The 18,932-nt window shown below is 46.5% G+C and overlaps 1 protein-coding gene across 1 annotated transcript; it reads right to left on the bottom strand.

Annotated features, from left to right (window-relative positions):
* Positions 1–534: 534 nt before the first annotated feature.
* Positions 535–18,691, bottom strand: NOPCHAP1 (NOP protein chaperone 1). The gene is made up of 4 exons (XM_088454352.1): positions 18,506–18,691; positions 6,549–6,635; positions 4,232–4,365; positions 535–1,370 (listed from the first exon to the last, which is right to left on the bottom strand). Exons 1-4 carry the CDS (start codon positions 18,576–18,578, stop codon positions 1,200–1,202), a joined length of 465 nt encoding a protein of 154 aa, XP_088310478.1. The 5' UTR covers positions 18,579–18,691; the 3' UTR covers positions 535–1,199.
* Between the last annotated feature and the right edge of the window lie 241 nt (positions 18,692–18,932).

Genomic DNA, 18,932 nt, shown 5'->3' with positions numbered 1-18,932 from the left:
ATGCCAATATTTAAGTAGTTGATAATCTGCAATATGCGCATGCGTCTGAGTATTACGGCGCATGCATCAAGGGACATTACTAGTCGCAGTGTGATTGATAGTCGGAGAGTTTGGGGGAGGTAATAGGGAGTGGCGGCAAAGAGCACAGGTGTATAGTGACCGTTTCAGGGGCGTGTAACATTCTGCATCTGTGATTCAGTACGAAAGAAAAATGGCTCGGGCGTCTCAGCTCCCGTGGCCATTCCGCGAGACCATAAGGTTACTCAGAAGACTGATATTCGAAAGATCTGCGACCGATGATGCACCTTTGTACGTGGATGCTTGGATTTGTGAAAACGCAGGTGGGCGTCTCAATACAATCCTCTGTGCTTACAACATTTGCATATTTTCACACGTCCACTGCATACACAGACATTAGAGCACAACTGAATCATGCCCATAGATAGCCATATGTTACAGATCTACCTATTATGATTTTTCTCTTCATAATTTAAACAAGCTCAGACCAGAGTCCCTTTTTTTTTTTTAAAAGAGATTTTAATCAGTTAAGCACAAATGAAACTAGTTTCAGCAAATCTCATACCAGATCAATATATAAAGAATAAGGAAAAACATGTTACAGTTTATTTCTGTTAGCACTGTATCCCTTTAGGTTTATTTTTTAACTGCCCAAACTTGTACTTAAGGCAAACATAGGCAAATAATCTGAACTAAGACGTGTAGATAATCTTAAAATTGTTATACTTTTATAAAAAGCATACATTAATTTCAATTGTGAAATGGTAAGAAAAGTAGATAGTACTCTTTTAAAGTGTGCCTGTCACCTACACACAGTGGAAGCATACAGTATGTTAGCTGGGCCAGTGACATTACTAAGTTACTGGCAATCTGATATTCATGAGGTTTAATTTATATTCTACAGGCACCTAGAGATTTGATTGGCTACACTCCTGAATACTAGTTCATACAGTATGACAATATAGAGATCTACAATATGTATTGGTGACAGGTCCACTTTAGTATCATTTTACAGTACTCATAGAAAATCACCACACTATTGGTTATAGGAGATATGAATACTTCCTCACACAGGATTCTCTGTAGCAACATTTCCCATACAAAAACAGTGCATAGAACCGTATGTTGGAAGTACGCGGCAGTGATGTGCAGAATCCCATTCATTTACGTTTGACAAATAATTAGGACTTTGGAGTCAACACTTCTATTTTGCCTTGCTTTACTTTTTGGCTTAATCTAATGTTGTGTTCAGTCACTTCTCCATCTGGATCACTGTCAGAGCCTTCATCAGAACTGCTTTTCTCCTCTTCTTCACTTGAGTCAGAGCTACTTAATTCAACTAAGGCTACATTCTACAAGAGAAGGGAGATCAAAGTTAGTGCTACATTAAAAATTCTTCAAGGGTGCAAAATTATAACCACTTGAGAGTGAGAGTAAAAAGGTAGGGAAGTGTCTTGTAGACTAGTCACAATTATGTGAATGAATAAAATACACAAAACAAAGTATGTGGTCACATTAATATTGTTTCAGCTTACTATTAGTAATTGAGATTTCTATTGATAAAAGGTTTATTGCATTACTCACCACCTTGGAGGACTCAAGTCAATTTTACCTTAGCAGGAAACAATGATTTAGAGCTATAATATATTTTTCATGATGTAGCCACTACGCCTACACTGACCCCAGGGACTGATCTGCACATCAGTTCTTAAAGGGTTCCTCCATTTCTCTCCCAATCCTGGCTGCGAGAGAGGCGATCTTCCACTACCACTCATTTGCAACTAAACAATAGGGGCAAAGAGCAGATCAGAGACAGATCTAAGAGCGCAAGTATTAGGAGATGAGGGATGTATGAAGGGGAAACAGTTACTAGCGAGGCTTCTTGTTGGAGGCCCAGGAAAAACAGCTGCATGCTCTAGCCTATTTGGTTCAGACCAGAGAACCCCAGAAAGATGTTTTGGGGCAAAGTTGTCCAGTTTTTTGTAACTCACTGTTTGATGAGGATTTTATCTGACTGACTATCACTAGGTTACAGGTTGTGTTGCTAGGATTTAAGGCCCTGATTCAGAGCCGGACGCTCTGACCAGAGCGCTCGCTCTGAATCAGGGCCCACCTCCATTAATATGGAGCGTCCTCCTGGACGCTCGTATAGCTGTGGGTCACCACCCACAGCATACACGAGCGTGCAGGATGATGGTCGCGATGGTCTTGACCATCGCGACCATGGAAACTGCGAGCAAAAGCCTGCGGTTGGGTTTTTCAACCGCAAGGCCAGGAGTGATTTTGGCTCTTATCAGAGCCAAAATCACTCCCACTGATATCACTAGTGATGTCAGTGGGGCCGGCTTCAGACGGTAGGCGTTCCCTTGGGAACGCCTACGTCTGGCAGGCACGCCCCCGGCACGTCCACCAAAGGGGGCGTGCTGTCAGTCACCATCGACAGCACGCCCCCTTTGATGAGACACTCCGAGTGAAGGAAAGTCCTTCGCTCGTCGGGTCTCGCGCATGCGCACGACGGAGCTCCCTCGGTTGTGCGCATGCGCAGTGGGGACCATCGACCCACTTGCGAGCGGACAGCCGCTCGCGAGTGGGTCTGAATGAGGGCCTATGATCCTTAATGGACCAGTTCAAGAGTGTAAGAACTCAGGCCCTGATTCAGAGGGCTCGCTCTGAATCAGGGCGGGCCGTTTATTTTTTTCCACCGGCCTCCAGGCTGCTTGCTAAGTTGTGGGTGACTTTAGCGGGCGGCCTGGTGATGGTCGTGATTATCGCGACCATCGGGCTTGCAATGAGACCCTTGTGGTAGAGTCTCGTCCACGGCAAGCCCCAGTGAACTTCCTGCTCTAATAGAGCAGGAAGTTCACTACTGACATCACTGGTGATGTCAGTAGGGCCGCCCACAAACGGCAGGCGTTCCTTCAGGAACGCCTTCATTTGTCCAGCCACCCCCCCTGCACGCCTACAAAACAGGGCAAGCTGTCAATCACAAATCGACAGCCGCCCCCGTCTTGCAGTGAGTCCCGCAGCGAGTGAAAATTCACTCGCTATGGGGCTCGCGCAATGCCCGGCCATCGACCCGCTTGCGAGCGCTATGCGCTCGCGAGCCTAAATCAGGCCCTCAGTCTTTTTCACCAAAAACTTCTGTTCCATTGACTAAGATCAAAAGCTTGAAGTAGCAAAGAGAGGTACAGTGCTCTCCAAAGCGCTGGAAGAGAGACCATGAGAAGATCAACGGCTGACATGCCATTACTAATTAAAGGCATTCACAGCATCTGAAAGTAGTTTAATAGTGTATAGAAAATAAACCTAACAAATTACATCTGCCAAAAATCATAGTTTCTGCATCCCAAAAAGAGTACATTGGGCAGTGAAGTGTTTAAACAGGATTATTACATATTTATGCTTTTCCTTAACATATATGAAGCCCCAATAATTTTGTTTCATACTCTACTGTTCCTCTACTGAAATGATTAGGCTTAAAATTAAGAAAAAAAAATGACAGCTCATTCCTTGGAAATGCTGAAACCCCACCACTACTTTTGTCAAGACTCAGGGAGACCGTTCAAAGATGAAAAGTGACCACTGTCAATAGATATTGCCTTTTAGACAAAACCGGGTGCTGCACTAATGTCTGATATGTCTAGTGTATGGAGAGCCATGGCTCGCAAGAAACAGCCTTGTTTTCAAAGTTGTTTTCGTTAGGCTTTTTCTTTAACCAGGGGTCTGTCTGTATTGTATCTCCCCCTTAAAGGAGCCTGTACAATAGCCCTCTGCTTTAATTCCTGTATAGCCTATAGAAAGAAGTCTCTGCAACCCTGGAAAAGGTTTATATTTAGGATTTTGTGTTAATACAAGGAATACGCATTCTTCACCGCTAGTCAGAGAACCCTGGCAGGACAGAAGAAGTTACTGATCAAACCATTAAGCTGGTACAGGGAAGACACGGGGGAGTGCCTGAGTGTGCTATTGAGGAAGTCATTAGAAATAAAAGTTATGATAGATTGAAAAGGTATTTTGTTGCTAGTTAAATACACAGACTGCACAAATATATAATACAAAAAATACTAATCCACACTTCTAAAACATTTGTGTGAATAACATCCACAGATGGCAGTCTGTACCTTCTAATATATACTGTGTGCAGGTTTGTCACACCATTAACATGACCACAAAAATTAAATCAACACTTAAATATTGGAAGTATAACTCTTGCCATTTCTATGATCTTTTCCTCTTCCTCAATGTTTTCTATGTCAAAAGCTCCAGCTGGAGAAGATTCAATTTCCCTGCTGAGATTCTCATTGGCTTGCGCCATTTGAGGCAGAAAATTCTGTACTCTGTCAAGTACTGTAATGGCAAAAATACAAGAGAGTTAATTTCATTGTATAGAAAAATAGCATTGTACTTCTTTCTAAAACATTTTTTTTTTTAGCCAGACATAATCTAACCAGATTGATTTTAAAACGTTTTTTTTTTTTTTTTTTAAATAGCTTTAATAAAATGAAACCAGAATAATACAGACAATGGTCAAAATGATTATGAAAAATACTTTTATTTTCTAAAGGAAACTTACTATAATGAACAAGGAATACATGTGTAACTTGCCTGTGGAACGAATATTCTGAATTAAAGTAAACATAAAGCACTAATCAAGTCAGTCTAAAGGTTTATAATGTATTATAGTAGAGGTAATCAAAAACAAATATATTGGTGGTGAGGGGTAATCTAAAAATCTTAAATTAAGCTGGGACCAATACATCTATTGTTATATACCTTATCTCAGTGGTTCTCAAACTCTGTCCTCAGGACCCCAAACAGGTCACGTTTTCCAGGTCACCCAGCAGGTACACAGGTGTTTTCATTACTCACCGACACATTTTAAAAGGTGGAGCTAATTATTTGACTTGTGATTCTGTGGGGAGATATGGAAAACATGCACTGTTTGGGGTCCTGAAAACCTGTGCCTTATCGGATTTATATTTCATTTGTATGCACAGCTCACTATTAGTGAGTAAAGCTGGGTACACACTAGGACGATGGATTGGCCATTCTGCTGACCCGTTGACCTACACACTTGCCAATCATCTGCCCGATGTGCCGGGCTGGACAGCTCAACTGGGCGGGCATTTATATTGCCAGCCCAGTTGAGCCGCCAATCACCACCGGGTTCCCGCAGCAGGTGTACAGGCATTTGGCATGTTGCCTGTACACACCAGCAGATGCTGCAGAGCAAATCGGATATGTCTGAACAACGTCGTTCACAGACTTGTACGCTGTACACACCCGGCAATAAAGTATACATATATCGACCATTCAATTGAACGGGCGATATATCCATTAGTGTGTACCCAACTTTAGTCACTTTAGCCAATTTAGTTAGGCCCTCGCAAATGACTTTTTTTCCTCCTCTGTACTAACAATTAATATAGGATTTATATTGATCAGTCTCTTTGAATTCTAGCCAGTAGGATTATGTTGAAGTAAATTTGGCATTACGGTCTAAAGAGACCAATGTAATATCTTCCTTGGTCGTATTCTACTGAATACTGTAATGTCTGTGTCAAAACAGATTTCCATCTTTCCCGTGATCACATCTTTAGCTGCATTATTTAAGTGTTTGAAGAGCTGTATATATATCTCTTGAAACAAAGTGCGAGTTGCTATTCTCTCTTCGAATTTGCACAGCGAATTCACTTTGCAATCCAATCAGCAACCCGCACTGAATCAGTCAGACTGAATTCACATGTTTCTATTCGCAACTCCCTGAGGGTGAGAGATGGAAAGGAAAATCTTATTTTAAGGTGAAAATGTCGGGACACTATGCTGAACCCCTTGGACACCCCTAATGACTAGTTAGGCAATTGGAAGTTTCCAATTAGCTTAATTAGTCCAATAATTACATGTAGTTTTGGGGGGTTAAAATAAAAAGGTCCTTAAATTACCCCCAAATCAACTTTTTTGTTAGTTTAGGCACCCCAAATTGAAATTAATTGAAAAGTTAGTTTTTAATAATTTTTTTAAATTTTCAAGGTGCCCTCAAAGAACCCCAAAATAACCTTTTTTCCCCATATAGTTTTTATTTGCATTTTTCGTTTAATTTGACTGCGAGTGAGTACGCAGGACCCATTCTGCACATGCACAGAATGGGTCTTGCGCAAACCCACAACAATCTGATACCATCGGGTTTACGTACATATCTGAATCAGGCCCAGAGCCAGATTTCTGCATACTGGATGTTATTATTAGCCCCTGTTCTATGTTCTTGTGTGTGTGAGAGACAGACATGGGAGAGGTGTGGGACACACAGACGACAGCTCTCAAATGTATCTTTATAAATTACTAAAAATTGCATTGAAAGGTTTTAAAATTAGGGCTAAAATTAATGTAAACCTATCAAAATGCTTAAACCAAAAAGATACTTGACGGCCAATGGTAATTTAGTTGCATATATTTACCTTACTGCTCTCTCTCTCTCTCTCTCTATGTCCAATGTGAGCACTAAAATACAATTCAGTAACAAACATACTTACGGCTACTCCTCGGCATTCTAACTATTGTGGAACAGGATGCGCTTTTTTTATTCTGCTTTGAATTTAAAAGTAACTTGCTGTAGAGACCTTTAGAAAGAAAAAATGTTGAATAATGAGAAATCCATAAGTGCGTGAACTACATTTTTACACAATAAACCACTACAGAACTGTATAAATGGATTTAGGTTAGCACTGATTGGTTGCTCATTCTGACATATTTCAAGACCATTGCAAACCTAAGTGTGAGCCCTTTATTGTTGTATATGACTACCTTCATATACTCTACTGGGAGATATATATATATATATATTTTTTTTTTATAGGCCTTGACTTTAAGTGTGTATTAATAACAAATATACAGGCATCCATCTAATCTTAAACAGGATCGGGCCGACACATTGTCCACTGTGTACCCTCTATGAGCGGCCAAGCACCCTCCTGCGGGGTCGTTCATCAAATTGACGGATTGAGCCTACATGCTGCTCAATCTTTTAAAAAATTTGAAAAAAATTATCAGATATGAAAATACATTAAAACATACCTTTTAATTGGTTCTTTCCTTAAAAAATTGGGGTAAATAAACTAGTTTAAGACATACATGTGTGAATATGTAAACAATAACTACATTTGTTTTTTAATTTATTAAAAAATCAGAGTACATGAATCAAGTGGTGAAAATATGTAATGTATGCGATTCCTCTGAACGGAGTACACTAACTGGTGTCAGTATGCACGGGTACGGGACATAAGGAAAAAAAAAAAAAAAAAAGGATATACGTCTGTAAATAGTGGCTGCCTTAAATATTCAGATTGAAATAATTGTAGTGAAGTACAAAGTTATTCAAACAAATGGTTTTGAATTAATGATAAAAAATATGAGATATGGTAAGAACTTACCCTTGTTATCTCTATTTCTACGAAGTCCATAGGGTTCCACAGGATACCTTGGGGTATAGGTGTGACGTCAGTCGCAGGGCACCAAAGAGTTAAGCTTTCAGCCTCCCAGGATGCACTAGGTCCCCCTCCTATACCCCGCCCCCGGGCCAAGGCACCTCAGTTAATTACCAAGCCATAGGCCGGAGGAGGAGAAGGAAGAGAGAGAACAAAGATCTGGACACATACAAGAATCACATTCTCACCAGAGGGAGACGGAAAACCGGTGACCAGAGCAAAGCCCATCTGCAGCACAGGTGCGACAGGGCGGGAGTCCTGTGGAACCCTATGGACTTCGTAGAAATAGAGATAACAAGGGTAAGTTCTTACCATATCTCATATTTTCTACTTCAGGGTCCATAGGGTATCCACAGGATACCTTGGGGATGTCCCAAAGCAGTATCCTTTAAGGGTGGGGACGCTCCTGTGCAGAAAGGAGAATCCCCCGCCCGAAGGAAGCATCCTGAGAGGCGAAGGTGTCAAACCTGTAATACCTCACGAAGGTATGGACAGAAGACCACGTAGCAGCCTTGCAGATCTGAACTGCCGAGGCACCACGTCGAGCTGCCCACGAAGGACCCACAGACCTAGTGGAATGAGCCTTCAGAGAAGGAGGGACCGGTAGGCCTTCATGAAGATAAGCTTCAGAAATAGCCATACGGATCCAGGCTGCCAAAGTTTGCTTTGAAGCAGGCCAACCCTTTTTACGGAAGCCAAAGAGGACAAACAAAGCGTCCGACTTCCTAAACGAAGAAGTGCGGTCAACATAAGTCCTTAAGGCCCGCACAACATCCAAAGAGGCCTCACCCACGGAAAGACCCGGTGAGTTAAAGGCCGGAACAACTATTTCCTCGTTAATATGAAACTGGGAAACAACTTTGGGAAGAAACTCGGGCCGAGTGCGGAGCACTGCCCTGTTCCCATAAAAAACCAAGAAAGGGGGTCTACAAGAAAGAGCCCCTAACTCAGAAACACGTCTGGCCGAAGCAATGGCCAGAAGGAAAACAGTCTTAGCTGTTAGCCATTTAAGATCCACTGAGCCCAGTGGTTCAAACGGCAGTCCTTGGAGAGCCCTCAGGACCACAGCCAAATCCCAAGGCGCCACAGGTGGAACAAAGGGCGGCTGAATGCGGAGAACACCCTGCATAAAGGTGCGCACATCCGGGATTGTAGCAATCCTACGGTGAAACCAGACAGATAGGGCCGAAACCTGTACCTTCAAAGAAGCAAGGCGAAGCCCATGATCTAGTCCCGCTTGCAGGAAGGCGAGAATCCGAGACAGACGAAACTCCCGCGGTGCATAACCTCTCGGTCGACACCACTGGAAGAACGTATGCCACACGCGATGGTATATCCTCGCGGAAGACGGTTTCCGAGCTCGCAACATGGTACGCACCACAGAGCTGGAAAACCCGTGGGACCTCAGCATGGCCGTCTCAACAGCCACGCCGTCAAAGACAGCCGAGTCAGGTCCGGGTGAAGGCAAGGACCCTGAGACAGAAGGTCCGATCGTAGCGGCAACCGCAGAGGAATGTCCACGGACAGACCCTGAAGGTCTGAGAACCAGTGCCGTCTGGGCCACGCGGGAGCTATCAACAGGAGCGTCCCTCCTTCCTGTTTGAATTTCCGGATTACCCGTGGAAGAAGGGAGACCGGAGGGAACAGGTATGCGAACCGGAACGTCCACCGGACGGACAGAGCATCCACCAGAGACGCCCCTTCGTCTCTTGTGCGAGACCCGTACACCGGCAACTTGTTGTTGTGCCGGGACGCCATGAGGTCGATTTCTGGAAGACCCCACCTGTCCACCAGTAGTTGAAAAACGTCCGGGTGCAGGGACCATTCCCCCGGATGAACGTCCTGGCAACTTAGAAAGTCCGCCTCCCAATTGAGCACTCCCGGGATGAAGACCGCTGATATGGCCGGAAGATTGCGCTCCGCCCAAACCAGGATCCGAGAGACCTCTACGAGAGCCGCCCGACTGAGAGTTCCTCCTTGCCTGTTTATGTAGGCCACGGTGGTAGCGTTGTCCGACTGGACCTGCACCGGGCGACCCTGGAGAAACCGCTGTGCCTGCTGGAGAGCACTGAAGACCGCACGGAGTTCCAAGATATTTATTGGAAGCTCCGCTTCTGTCGGCGTCCACCTGCCCTGGAACAAGTGTGGACCCGAAACTGCTCCCCAGCCCCGAAGACTGGCGTCCGTTGTCAACAGGACCCAATTTGGAACCCAGAACGGACGTCCCTTGTTGAGGTGGGTCGTCTGTAACCACCACGTAAGGGACAGGCGAACCTCCTGGGTGAGCACAATCGTCTGGGACTTCAGAGACTGAGTCAGCCCGTTCCACTTGGACAGGATCAGGTGCTGCAGAGGTCTGGAGTGAAACTGGGCGTATTCCACCATGTCGAACACCGACACCATGGAGCCCAGTAACCTCATCGCCGAGTGTAAGGACACCCGGCGGCTGTGCAGACAACTGCGCACCCTTGACTGTAAAGCAGAGATCTTGTCCTCCGTCACGAAGATCCTTTGCTGTCCCGAGTCCAATAAGGCTCCAAGATGCAGAATCCTCCGAGACGGGATTAGAGTGGACTTCTGCCAGTTGATTAGCCAGCCGTGCCGTTGCAGCAGTGCAATGGTCAGGTCCAAGTGGCGTAACAGGAGCTCTGGAGAACCTGCCACCAATAACAGGTCGTCCAAATACGGCAACATGCGGACTCCTTGCAGCCGCAGAGAAGCCGCCATGACCGCCATTACCTTGGTGAAAACACGTGGTGCTGTTGCCAGGCCAAAAGGTAACGCCCGAAACTGGAAGTGGTCACTGCTGATTGCAAACCTGAGGAACTGTTGATGGCGCCAAAGAATAGGGACATGCAGGTAAGCGTCCTGTATGTCCAATGACACCAAGTAGTCCCCAGGTTCCAGCGCCAGAATGATGGACCGTAGGGTCTCCATCCGAAACTTCGGGACCCGCAAAGACTTGTTGAGTGCTTTGAGGTTGAGAATCGGACGATATGACCCATTGGGTTTCTGTACCAAAAATAGATTTGAATAGAAACCCTGGCCCCTCTGGGAGAATGGAACCGCCACTATAACTCCAGCCTGGAGCATAGTGTGCAATACCTTCCGCAGCTCCGTAGCCTTGTTCCGGTCTGATGGGAGACCCGTGGTGAAGAAGCGAGCCGGGGGTCTGTGCCGGAAGGAGAGGGCGTATCCGTGAGAAACCACCTCCAGAACCCAAGTGTCTGTCGTAGTGGTCGACCAACACTGGGCGAACTGTAGCAGGCGGCCTCCCACCCTGGGATCCCCCAAAGGGAGGCCCGGACCGTCAGGCCGCAGGCTTGTCATCTGGCTTGGGGGCCGGACGTCTGGTACTCCATGCCTGTTTCCGGGGCTTGACCGATTTCTTAGGGCCAGCCTGTTGAGGAAACGACTGTGGTTTGGGCCTGCCCTGGGCCCTAGATGACCGAAAGGACGATGGTCCCGAACCAGAAGGAGCAGCGGCCGACGGGAGACAGGCAGATTTGGCTGCCGCCAGCGTGGCCACAATCTTATCCAGATCCGGACCGAAGAGAACTTCTGCGGTAAACGGCAACGCTTCCAGACCTTTCTTGGAATCTGCGTCCGCCTTCCAGGATCGCAGCCACAAGGTGCGACGAGCAGCTACCGCTGCTGAAGAAATTCTAGACACCAGAGTACTAATGTCTAGAGCCGCCTCGTTGATGTAGGTGGCCGAATCACGGAGATTGCCAATCAACTCCGCCTGATCGGCCGGACAGTCGGATTCAAAAGAAGCCTCTAATGAATCCGCCCAGCGCTCCATCGCTCTGGCAACCCAGCAAATGGCCATAGCCGGCCGTGCTGCCCCCCCTGCAAGGGAATAAGCGGACTTCAGGCAGATTTCTACCTTGCGGTCCGTAGCATCCTTAAGGGAGGACATGGATGGCATCGGCAATGTGGCACTACGGACAAGACGGGTCACGTGAGAATCCACCTGTGGAGGGGATTCCCACTTCGCAAAATAATTATCCGCGAACGGATAAGCCACCGCCAGGCGTCTCTGCGGCTGGTATCTTTTGCCAGGTTGTTTCCACGCCTCCTCTAAATGGTCCACCAACTGACCCGAAAGAGGAAAGACTGTGGCATCGCCCTTCACATCTTTGAAAAAGGCATACTTAGATTTAGCCGCTGGGGGAACTTCGTCCTCAATCACCAAGGCTGTGCGGACCGCCCGAATAAGTCCAGGAATATATACTTTGGACTTAGCATCAGCGTCCTTAGTATGGAGAGGTTCCTGATCGTAAGGATCTAGAATCTCCCCATCATCAGACGTCCCTTCGTCATCCTCATAAGGAGCGGACAGAGACGCCACCGGCCTTTTATGAGACCGCATCACAGACTCCCCTTGCAACACATCCGACAAGTGCTGTACAGAACTCGTCAGGGAGTTAACCCACGCTGGCTCCTGAGAACCCGGGAGCGGGGAAATAGGGAGACTGTGGGGTACCACCAATTGTCGTGGGAACCCCTGCATGGGTGACGACACCACAGACTGCTGGGACAAACCCATCGGAGTAAACGCGGGCTGCGGAGCTAACTGGCCCACTAAAGCTGTTAGCGCCTGAGCGAAACAAGCCCAGGGCGGCTCCTGTACCGGTGCTGTAACCGTAATAGGCCGCGCCATGGACAAACACTGCCGGCAAAGGCCCTCCGCGCTACCCTCCCCCTCCGCTAACGGTACTTTGCACGTGGTACACTGTAGCCGGAGGGGAAAATCACTTTCAGACATGATGGCACCACGTATGTGACCTCTCTCACCAATTAAGTATTAAATAGGCGAGAGACCACCCTGCAGCACCGCACCGCAAGGGCTTTAGCAGAAAGAACAGGGACAGTAATAAAGCTGACAGTTTAGATGAAGAAAAGATTACAGGCAGCAGCGCTAGCACAGTCACATACAATGCAGAGAAATAACAATTCCTGCACTAACAGCGCTGATCACTCAACTACACAGACACAGGGCCTGGTAGGACACAGCGCTGCATACACAGACCTGACCACAGCGGAGGAGAGGTATGCAGGGGGACCCAGACCACGATGCTTTCGTCCAGCGCTTCCAGCAGCGTTCACCATGCGTTCTGGAGAAGATGGCCGCCGAGGAGCAGAGAGGAGGCTGGCCTGGGGGAGGAGCGCTGCCACAGGACTAGTCGGCAGCATGCAGAGAGGGCTGTGTGCAGCGGGGGAGGCGCCGGCTGTGAGACAGGGAAGGCGCGCTCCCCTGGCATGCATTTAACCCCTGGGACGCCGCAGCGCTACCGCTCTGCTGCGGTCCGCTGTCCCAGGGGGTAGTGGAAGCGCAGGTTGGTCGCCTGGCTCCACGCTGCAGCCAGTCCCCAGGGAGCCCCCTGCCTGGGGACTTAGGACCATGTGATCAGCGGGGACCCACCGCGGGACCCCGCTGCTTACCTCTGTCCCCCTTGAATCCGGCCATGGTCCGGAGCATCTGGGGTCACCGCTAGCTGTGACCCCAGACGCCCACCAGCATCCCCGGATCAGTACCGGCGTTCTGGTACCGGCGGGGTGTAGGGAAGACAGCATGGACGTCAGGACTGACTGTCCATGCTGTTCATCCAGTTGTGCAGCCACAGCTGCATGAAGAATAAGCTTCAGGGGCTCTTCTAGCCCCCACTCCAACAGGTGCACCCGACTCCGGCCGGGCACCAAACTAAACTGAGGTGCCTTGGCCCGGGGGCGGGGTATAGGAGGGGGACCTAGTGCATCCTGGGAGGCTGAAAGCTTAACTCTTTGGTGCCCTGCGACTGACGTCACACCTATACCCCAAGGTATCCTGTGGATACCCTATGGACCCTGAAGTAGAAATACCTTACATCAGCATCACGGTGGTGACCTTGATTAAACGTCAGCATTATGTGTTAACATGAACAAATATCATTATGAAATAACACCCTTCATTTCAAATCCACAACTAATTAATTAACAATTCCTACATGAGTGAGCTCCAGCCGGCTCCCTCCGTGGACACAGCAGCCAATGAGCGTCTTTCTGACTCTCATTGGCTGCTATAACAAACACACAGCCGCCCTTCGCGGCTGTGTGTTTGTTACTGTGTAGTGCTGACCGCTCTCACTGCGGTCTGCACTACACTTGTGGGGCCCAGGAGACACTAGCGGCGGGTGCAGCAGCAGCTATGGGGCAAGCCACCAGCTGCACCACTGCTTTTTCCGCCACTGAGTTAGTGTACTCCATTCAGAGGAATCACATACATTACATATTTTCACCACTTGATTCATGTACATCTACTGAGTGGCGACTCAGTTATATGACATCAAAAAACTAGAGTTTATGTACCCCAATCAGGGGCAAAAGCATGATTTTTACAGGGGGGCTTTCCACACTATATCTATACACACATACAGTCAGGTGCATAAATATTGGGACATTGACAGAATTTTCATATTTTGGCCTCTATTCACCACCACAATGGCTTTGAAATTAAACAAACAAGATGTGCTTTAACTGCAGACTTTCAGATTTAATTTGAGGGTAATTACATCCAAATCAGGTGAACAGTGTAGGAATTTCAACGGTTTCTATATGTGCCTCCCACTTTTTAAGGGGCCAAAAGTAATGGGCTATCAACTCAAAAGCTATTTCATGCACAGGTGTGGGCTATTCCCTCGTTATTTAATTAAGCAGGTAAAAGGTCTGGAGTTTATTCTTAGTTGTGACATTTGCATTTGGAATCAGTTGCTGTCGACTCTCAATATGAGATCCAAAGAGCTGTCACTATCAGTGAAGCAAGCCATCATTAGGCTGAAAAATCAAAACAAACCCATCAGAGAGATAGCAAAAACCATCAGATGTGGCCAAATCAACTGTTTGGAACATTCTTAAAAAGAAAGAACGCACCGGAGAGCTCAGCAACACCAAAAGACCCGGAAGACCGCGCAAAACAATTGTGGTGGATGACAGAAGAATTATTTCCCTGGTGAAGAAAAATCCCTTCACAACAGTTGGCCAAATCAAGAACACTCTCTAGGAGGTAGGTGTATATGTGTCAAAGTCAACAATCAAGAGAAGACTTCACAAGAGTGAATATAGAGGGTTCACCACAACATGTAAACCATTGGTGAGCCACAAAAACAGGAAGACCAGATTAGAGTTTGCCAAACATCTAAAAAAGCCATTACAGTTCTGGAACAACATCCTATGGACAGACGAGAAAAAGATCAACTTGTACCAAAGTGATGGGAAGAGAAGAGTATGGAGAAGGAAAGGAACTGCTCATTATCCAAAACATGCCACCTCATCAGTGAAGCATGGGGGTGGTAGTGTCATGGCGTGGGCATGTATGGCTGCCAATGGAACTGGTTCCCTTGTATTTATTGATGATGTGACTGCTGACAAAAGCAGCAGAATGAATTCTGAAGTGTTTCAGGCAATATTATATGCTCATATTCAGTCAAATACTTCAAAACTCATTGGACGGCGCTTCACAGTGCACATGGACAATGACCCGAAGCATACTGCAAAAGCAACCAAAGAGTTTTTTATGGCTAAAAAGTGTAATGTTATGCAATGGCCAAGTCAATCCCCTGACCTGAATCTGATAGAGCATGCATTTCACTTGATGAAGACAAAACTGAAGGGAAAATGCCCCAAGAACAAGCAGGAACTGAAGACATTTGCAGTAGAGGCCTGGCAGAGCATCACCAGGGATGAAATCCAGCGTCTGGTGATGTCTATGCGTTCCAGACTTCAGGCTGTAATTGCCTGCAAAGGATTTGCAACAAAGTATTAAAAAGTGAAAGTTAGATTTAGGATTGTTTAGTTTGTCCCATTACTTTTGGCCCCTTAAAAAGTGGGAGGCACATATAGAAACCGTTGTAATTCCTACACAGTTCACCTGATTTGGATGTAATTACCCTCAAATTAAATCTGAAAGTCTGCAGTTAAAGCACATCTTGTTTGTTTAATTTCAAAGCCATTGTGGTGGTGAATAGAGGCCAAAATATGAAAATTCTGTCAATGTCCCAATATTTATGCACCTGACTGTACATACAGTGTTCACTGTAGCTCTGGTGGCAGGCAGGGTGCCGGAGCTAGAAAAGGCACTTTTGCGCGCGCCGCACACCCGAAAAGGGGACGTGTCTATAAGACGCGTCACTCTTGAGCGCGTATCCGGCACTTACGGACACACCAGGTAGCCCCCAAGCGCTGCTGACAGGGGGAATAGATGCCGGGCGCATGCCACCTGCGGGACACTGCGACCCGCGGGTGAAGACTGCACCCGCAGGCTGTGAGGGCAGGGCGCTTTTTGACCTCCAGAAGGAGCACAGGACGCCGCGCCCCACTAAAACGGCCTACATATACACATACATATGTCACAATTAAAAGGTATGTTTTAATTTATTTTCATATCAGATAATTGAAGGGCCCCACAAAGGAATCTCTTGCTACATATTAGCTTAGGCTAATTAATAGGATGTTTAGTACTTGATATTCGATTCCAGGGAGCACCTCCAGTCTAATTGATATGGTTTATTTTCCCTGAAATGTAAGTATTGCTGGTTTCTTCATTAATTTACATTTATCTTTCTCTCAACTTGTGCGGGATAACATTTTCTTTTGTTAATAAATGTTGCTCAATCTGTCAATTTGATGAACGACCCCATGCTTATGGATGTGGCTGGTGAATGACATAATGCGGTCGTTCACCAGATCGTGCGGTATCAAGCGACCGCATGATATGTCATTCATATTTTTCATGCGTTGGCCGGGTACACACATCGTCTAGTGCAGGGGTAGCCAACCTCGGTCCTCGCGAGCTACAAACAGTGTATTCATTACCTACTAACACATTTGAAAAGATCCACAGGTGGAGCTAATTTATCACTTGTGATTCTTTGAGGAGACCTGCAAAACATGCACCATTGGTAGCTCTTGAGGACCAGGGTTAGCTACCACTGGTCTAGTGTGTACCCGACATAAGTTATACTATTAAGTGCATTAGCTTAGTCAAATATCAAACAATCATAAGTGAACCAAAGGGAGCTCATTAATTTAATTGCGATGGCTGGGATGTGCTGTTCCCGAAATGACACATCACAGCTGGCAACGTCGCTATGTCGAGGGTACCGTATATGGTAAATGTGTGTGCAAACAGCAGTGATCCCACAGAATTGAATTGGCCCCTTAATTTGCTACAAGGTTGTTACATTGCTGTATAGATTGTAAGCTTGCGAGCAGGGCCCTGTTAACTCTATGGGGGGGAATTCAATTAGCCATGGAGTTTGCTGAACGGGTAAAAGCTCCAAGTTTTCACAACCATAGCTATTCAATTAATCAGCATTTTACCCATGGGTTAACACATGCTACCCATAGATTCCGCACAAAGTGCCGGAATATATGGGTTTCCCCGCGCATTAAATGCAGAAGTCTGCATTTTAGCAACGGTTTTCCTTGCAACTCCTAAGGCTGCGTGGAATATGCCACTATTTGGGGCTTAGTGCATGGGCAATGTGTTCAATTAGCTGCAGGGTAAATCTCACAGCTAAGTTAATTCCGGTCTATAACCCCGTAACTGAATGAATTACCCTCTACAGTAGTTTTTCAACCACTGTGCCGTGGCACACTAGTGTGCTGCGAGCGGTTGTCAAGTGTGCCGCCGTGGTCAGCTCAGCACACTTGTACTGTAGTGTGTTTTATTCCTGAGGAGGTCAATGTAGTGTGTTTTATTTCTGTGGAGGCCAATGTAGTGTGTTTTATTCTTGTGGAGGCCAATATGTGTGTTTATTTTTATGTGGGAGCCAATGTTTATGTTTTTTCATTGGTCACCCACACCACATGGCCGGATGGTGTGCCTTGGCAATTTTAAAATCTTGTGTAGTGTCCCTCGAGGTGAAAAGGTTGAAAATCACTGCTCTACAGGGTAAATTCAGTAAGACCTTTTAATTTAACAGGTGTGAAAGGGGTGGTAGTTCCTTTTTCACCCAAGACCCTTGTTAACACCCATTAAATTCACATGTTAACGAGCATTAACACATAGGAATCGTGATAAGTTCACCAACCTATGCATCAACGGGGTCTTAGCAATCTATTGTGGATTTATTTTCAGGTCTGATCAGACCCAAAAATAAATCCCCATTAAGTGCAGCCTGTGGGCTGGCTTCAGGGCTAATTGAATAGCCCTGAGGGATCAATTAGCCCACTGTAAATTACCACGACTGAAGATAGGTATACACGTCCAGGAAAAATGCCTGTCAGACATTTTATCTGGCAGCCTGCCATCCACAGATGTCTGGGGCATACACTGAGATTTATCACAGTGTATTAGCCCGAGATCTGCATTCCACCCCCCGAGGGAGGAGACATTTCCCTATTCCTTCCATGGGAAGGAACACAGGAATTGCCTGTTGGCTGCGCATACACTGCCCGATGCGGCCGACATTGTACTCAAATATTGCATCGGACGGGCATGCTGGACAATCCAGCTTGCCCGACTGAGCGATATTTAACCCTCGGTCACCCGCATACACTACAATTATCAGGGCAATCCACGGATATCGGGTGGATCGCCCCAATAATTATAGCGTGTATGGCCAGCATGAGTGAATTCCCCCTATGTCTGTCTATTAGTACAAAGTCTTGTTCTAGTACTGTTTGTTCCCAATTGCAAAGCACAACAGAATATGCTGCTCGCTATATAAGCAACTGATAAATATTACAGCAGCCAAACATTACTAATTTTCCAGGACATCTCTATAGGGGTGCAATCATGAACAATTAAAAAGATTACGGGTTGCGAAATGCCCACACCTATCCCTCCTGGGGGGCATTTCGTGGCTACTGCAAATAATTAAATATCCCCCATAAAATAGACAATTTAGGAACACAAATGCTAGGCGCAGGCAGGAATTACACTAAGGGCTGTGGATAAGATTTCCCTATATCTATTACTGACACTACCGGTACCTGGACTCCCACAGGTATGAGTACATTACCTGCTGATGAGCCCACTTCCAGCAACTCTCCAGATCGGACTTGCTGCACGCTCTGCCCCCCTACAGCCTCCATTTTCCAGCATGCAGTACGAAACTACGAATGAGAGTACGTCTGCCAGCACAGGAAGCCAGCCGCATATTAATGACGTCAACGATGGGCAAACCTAATCAGTAGCCATATTGGTCATGGGCAGGAATAGGGGATCTATCTCATTCCAAATGAAGTAGCTAGGATCCCCATATGCCCATTAGTACTGCCTGCAGTGCATTTCTCTAATTGGGTACAAATATTCATGATACGAAACGCTGTTCATGGAGCATAAAGAGTACTGACTAGTGTTTATGGCGAGACCCGGTCACCACGTACGTAGCTGGCAACAAGCCAGGGCCACATGCCTGAGACATGCTCACTTGCCGAGGTGTAATG

Source organism: Taudactylus pleione, unplaced genomic scaffold (assembly GCF_031769625.1).
Source record: "Taudactylus pleione unplaced genomic scaffold, aTauple2 ptg000040l, whole genome shotgun sequence".
Taxonomy (NCBI): Eukaryota; Metazoa; Chordata; class Amphibia; order Anura; family Myobatrachidae; genus Taudactylus; species Taudactylus pleione.
Note: the sequence above shows the minus strand (reverse complement) of the source record. Positions and strands in the feature narration are given on the sequence as shown.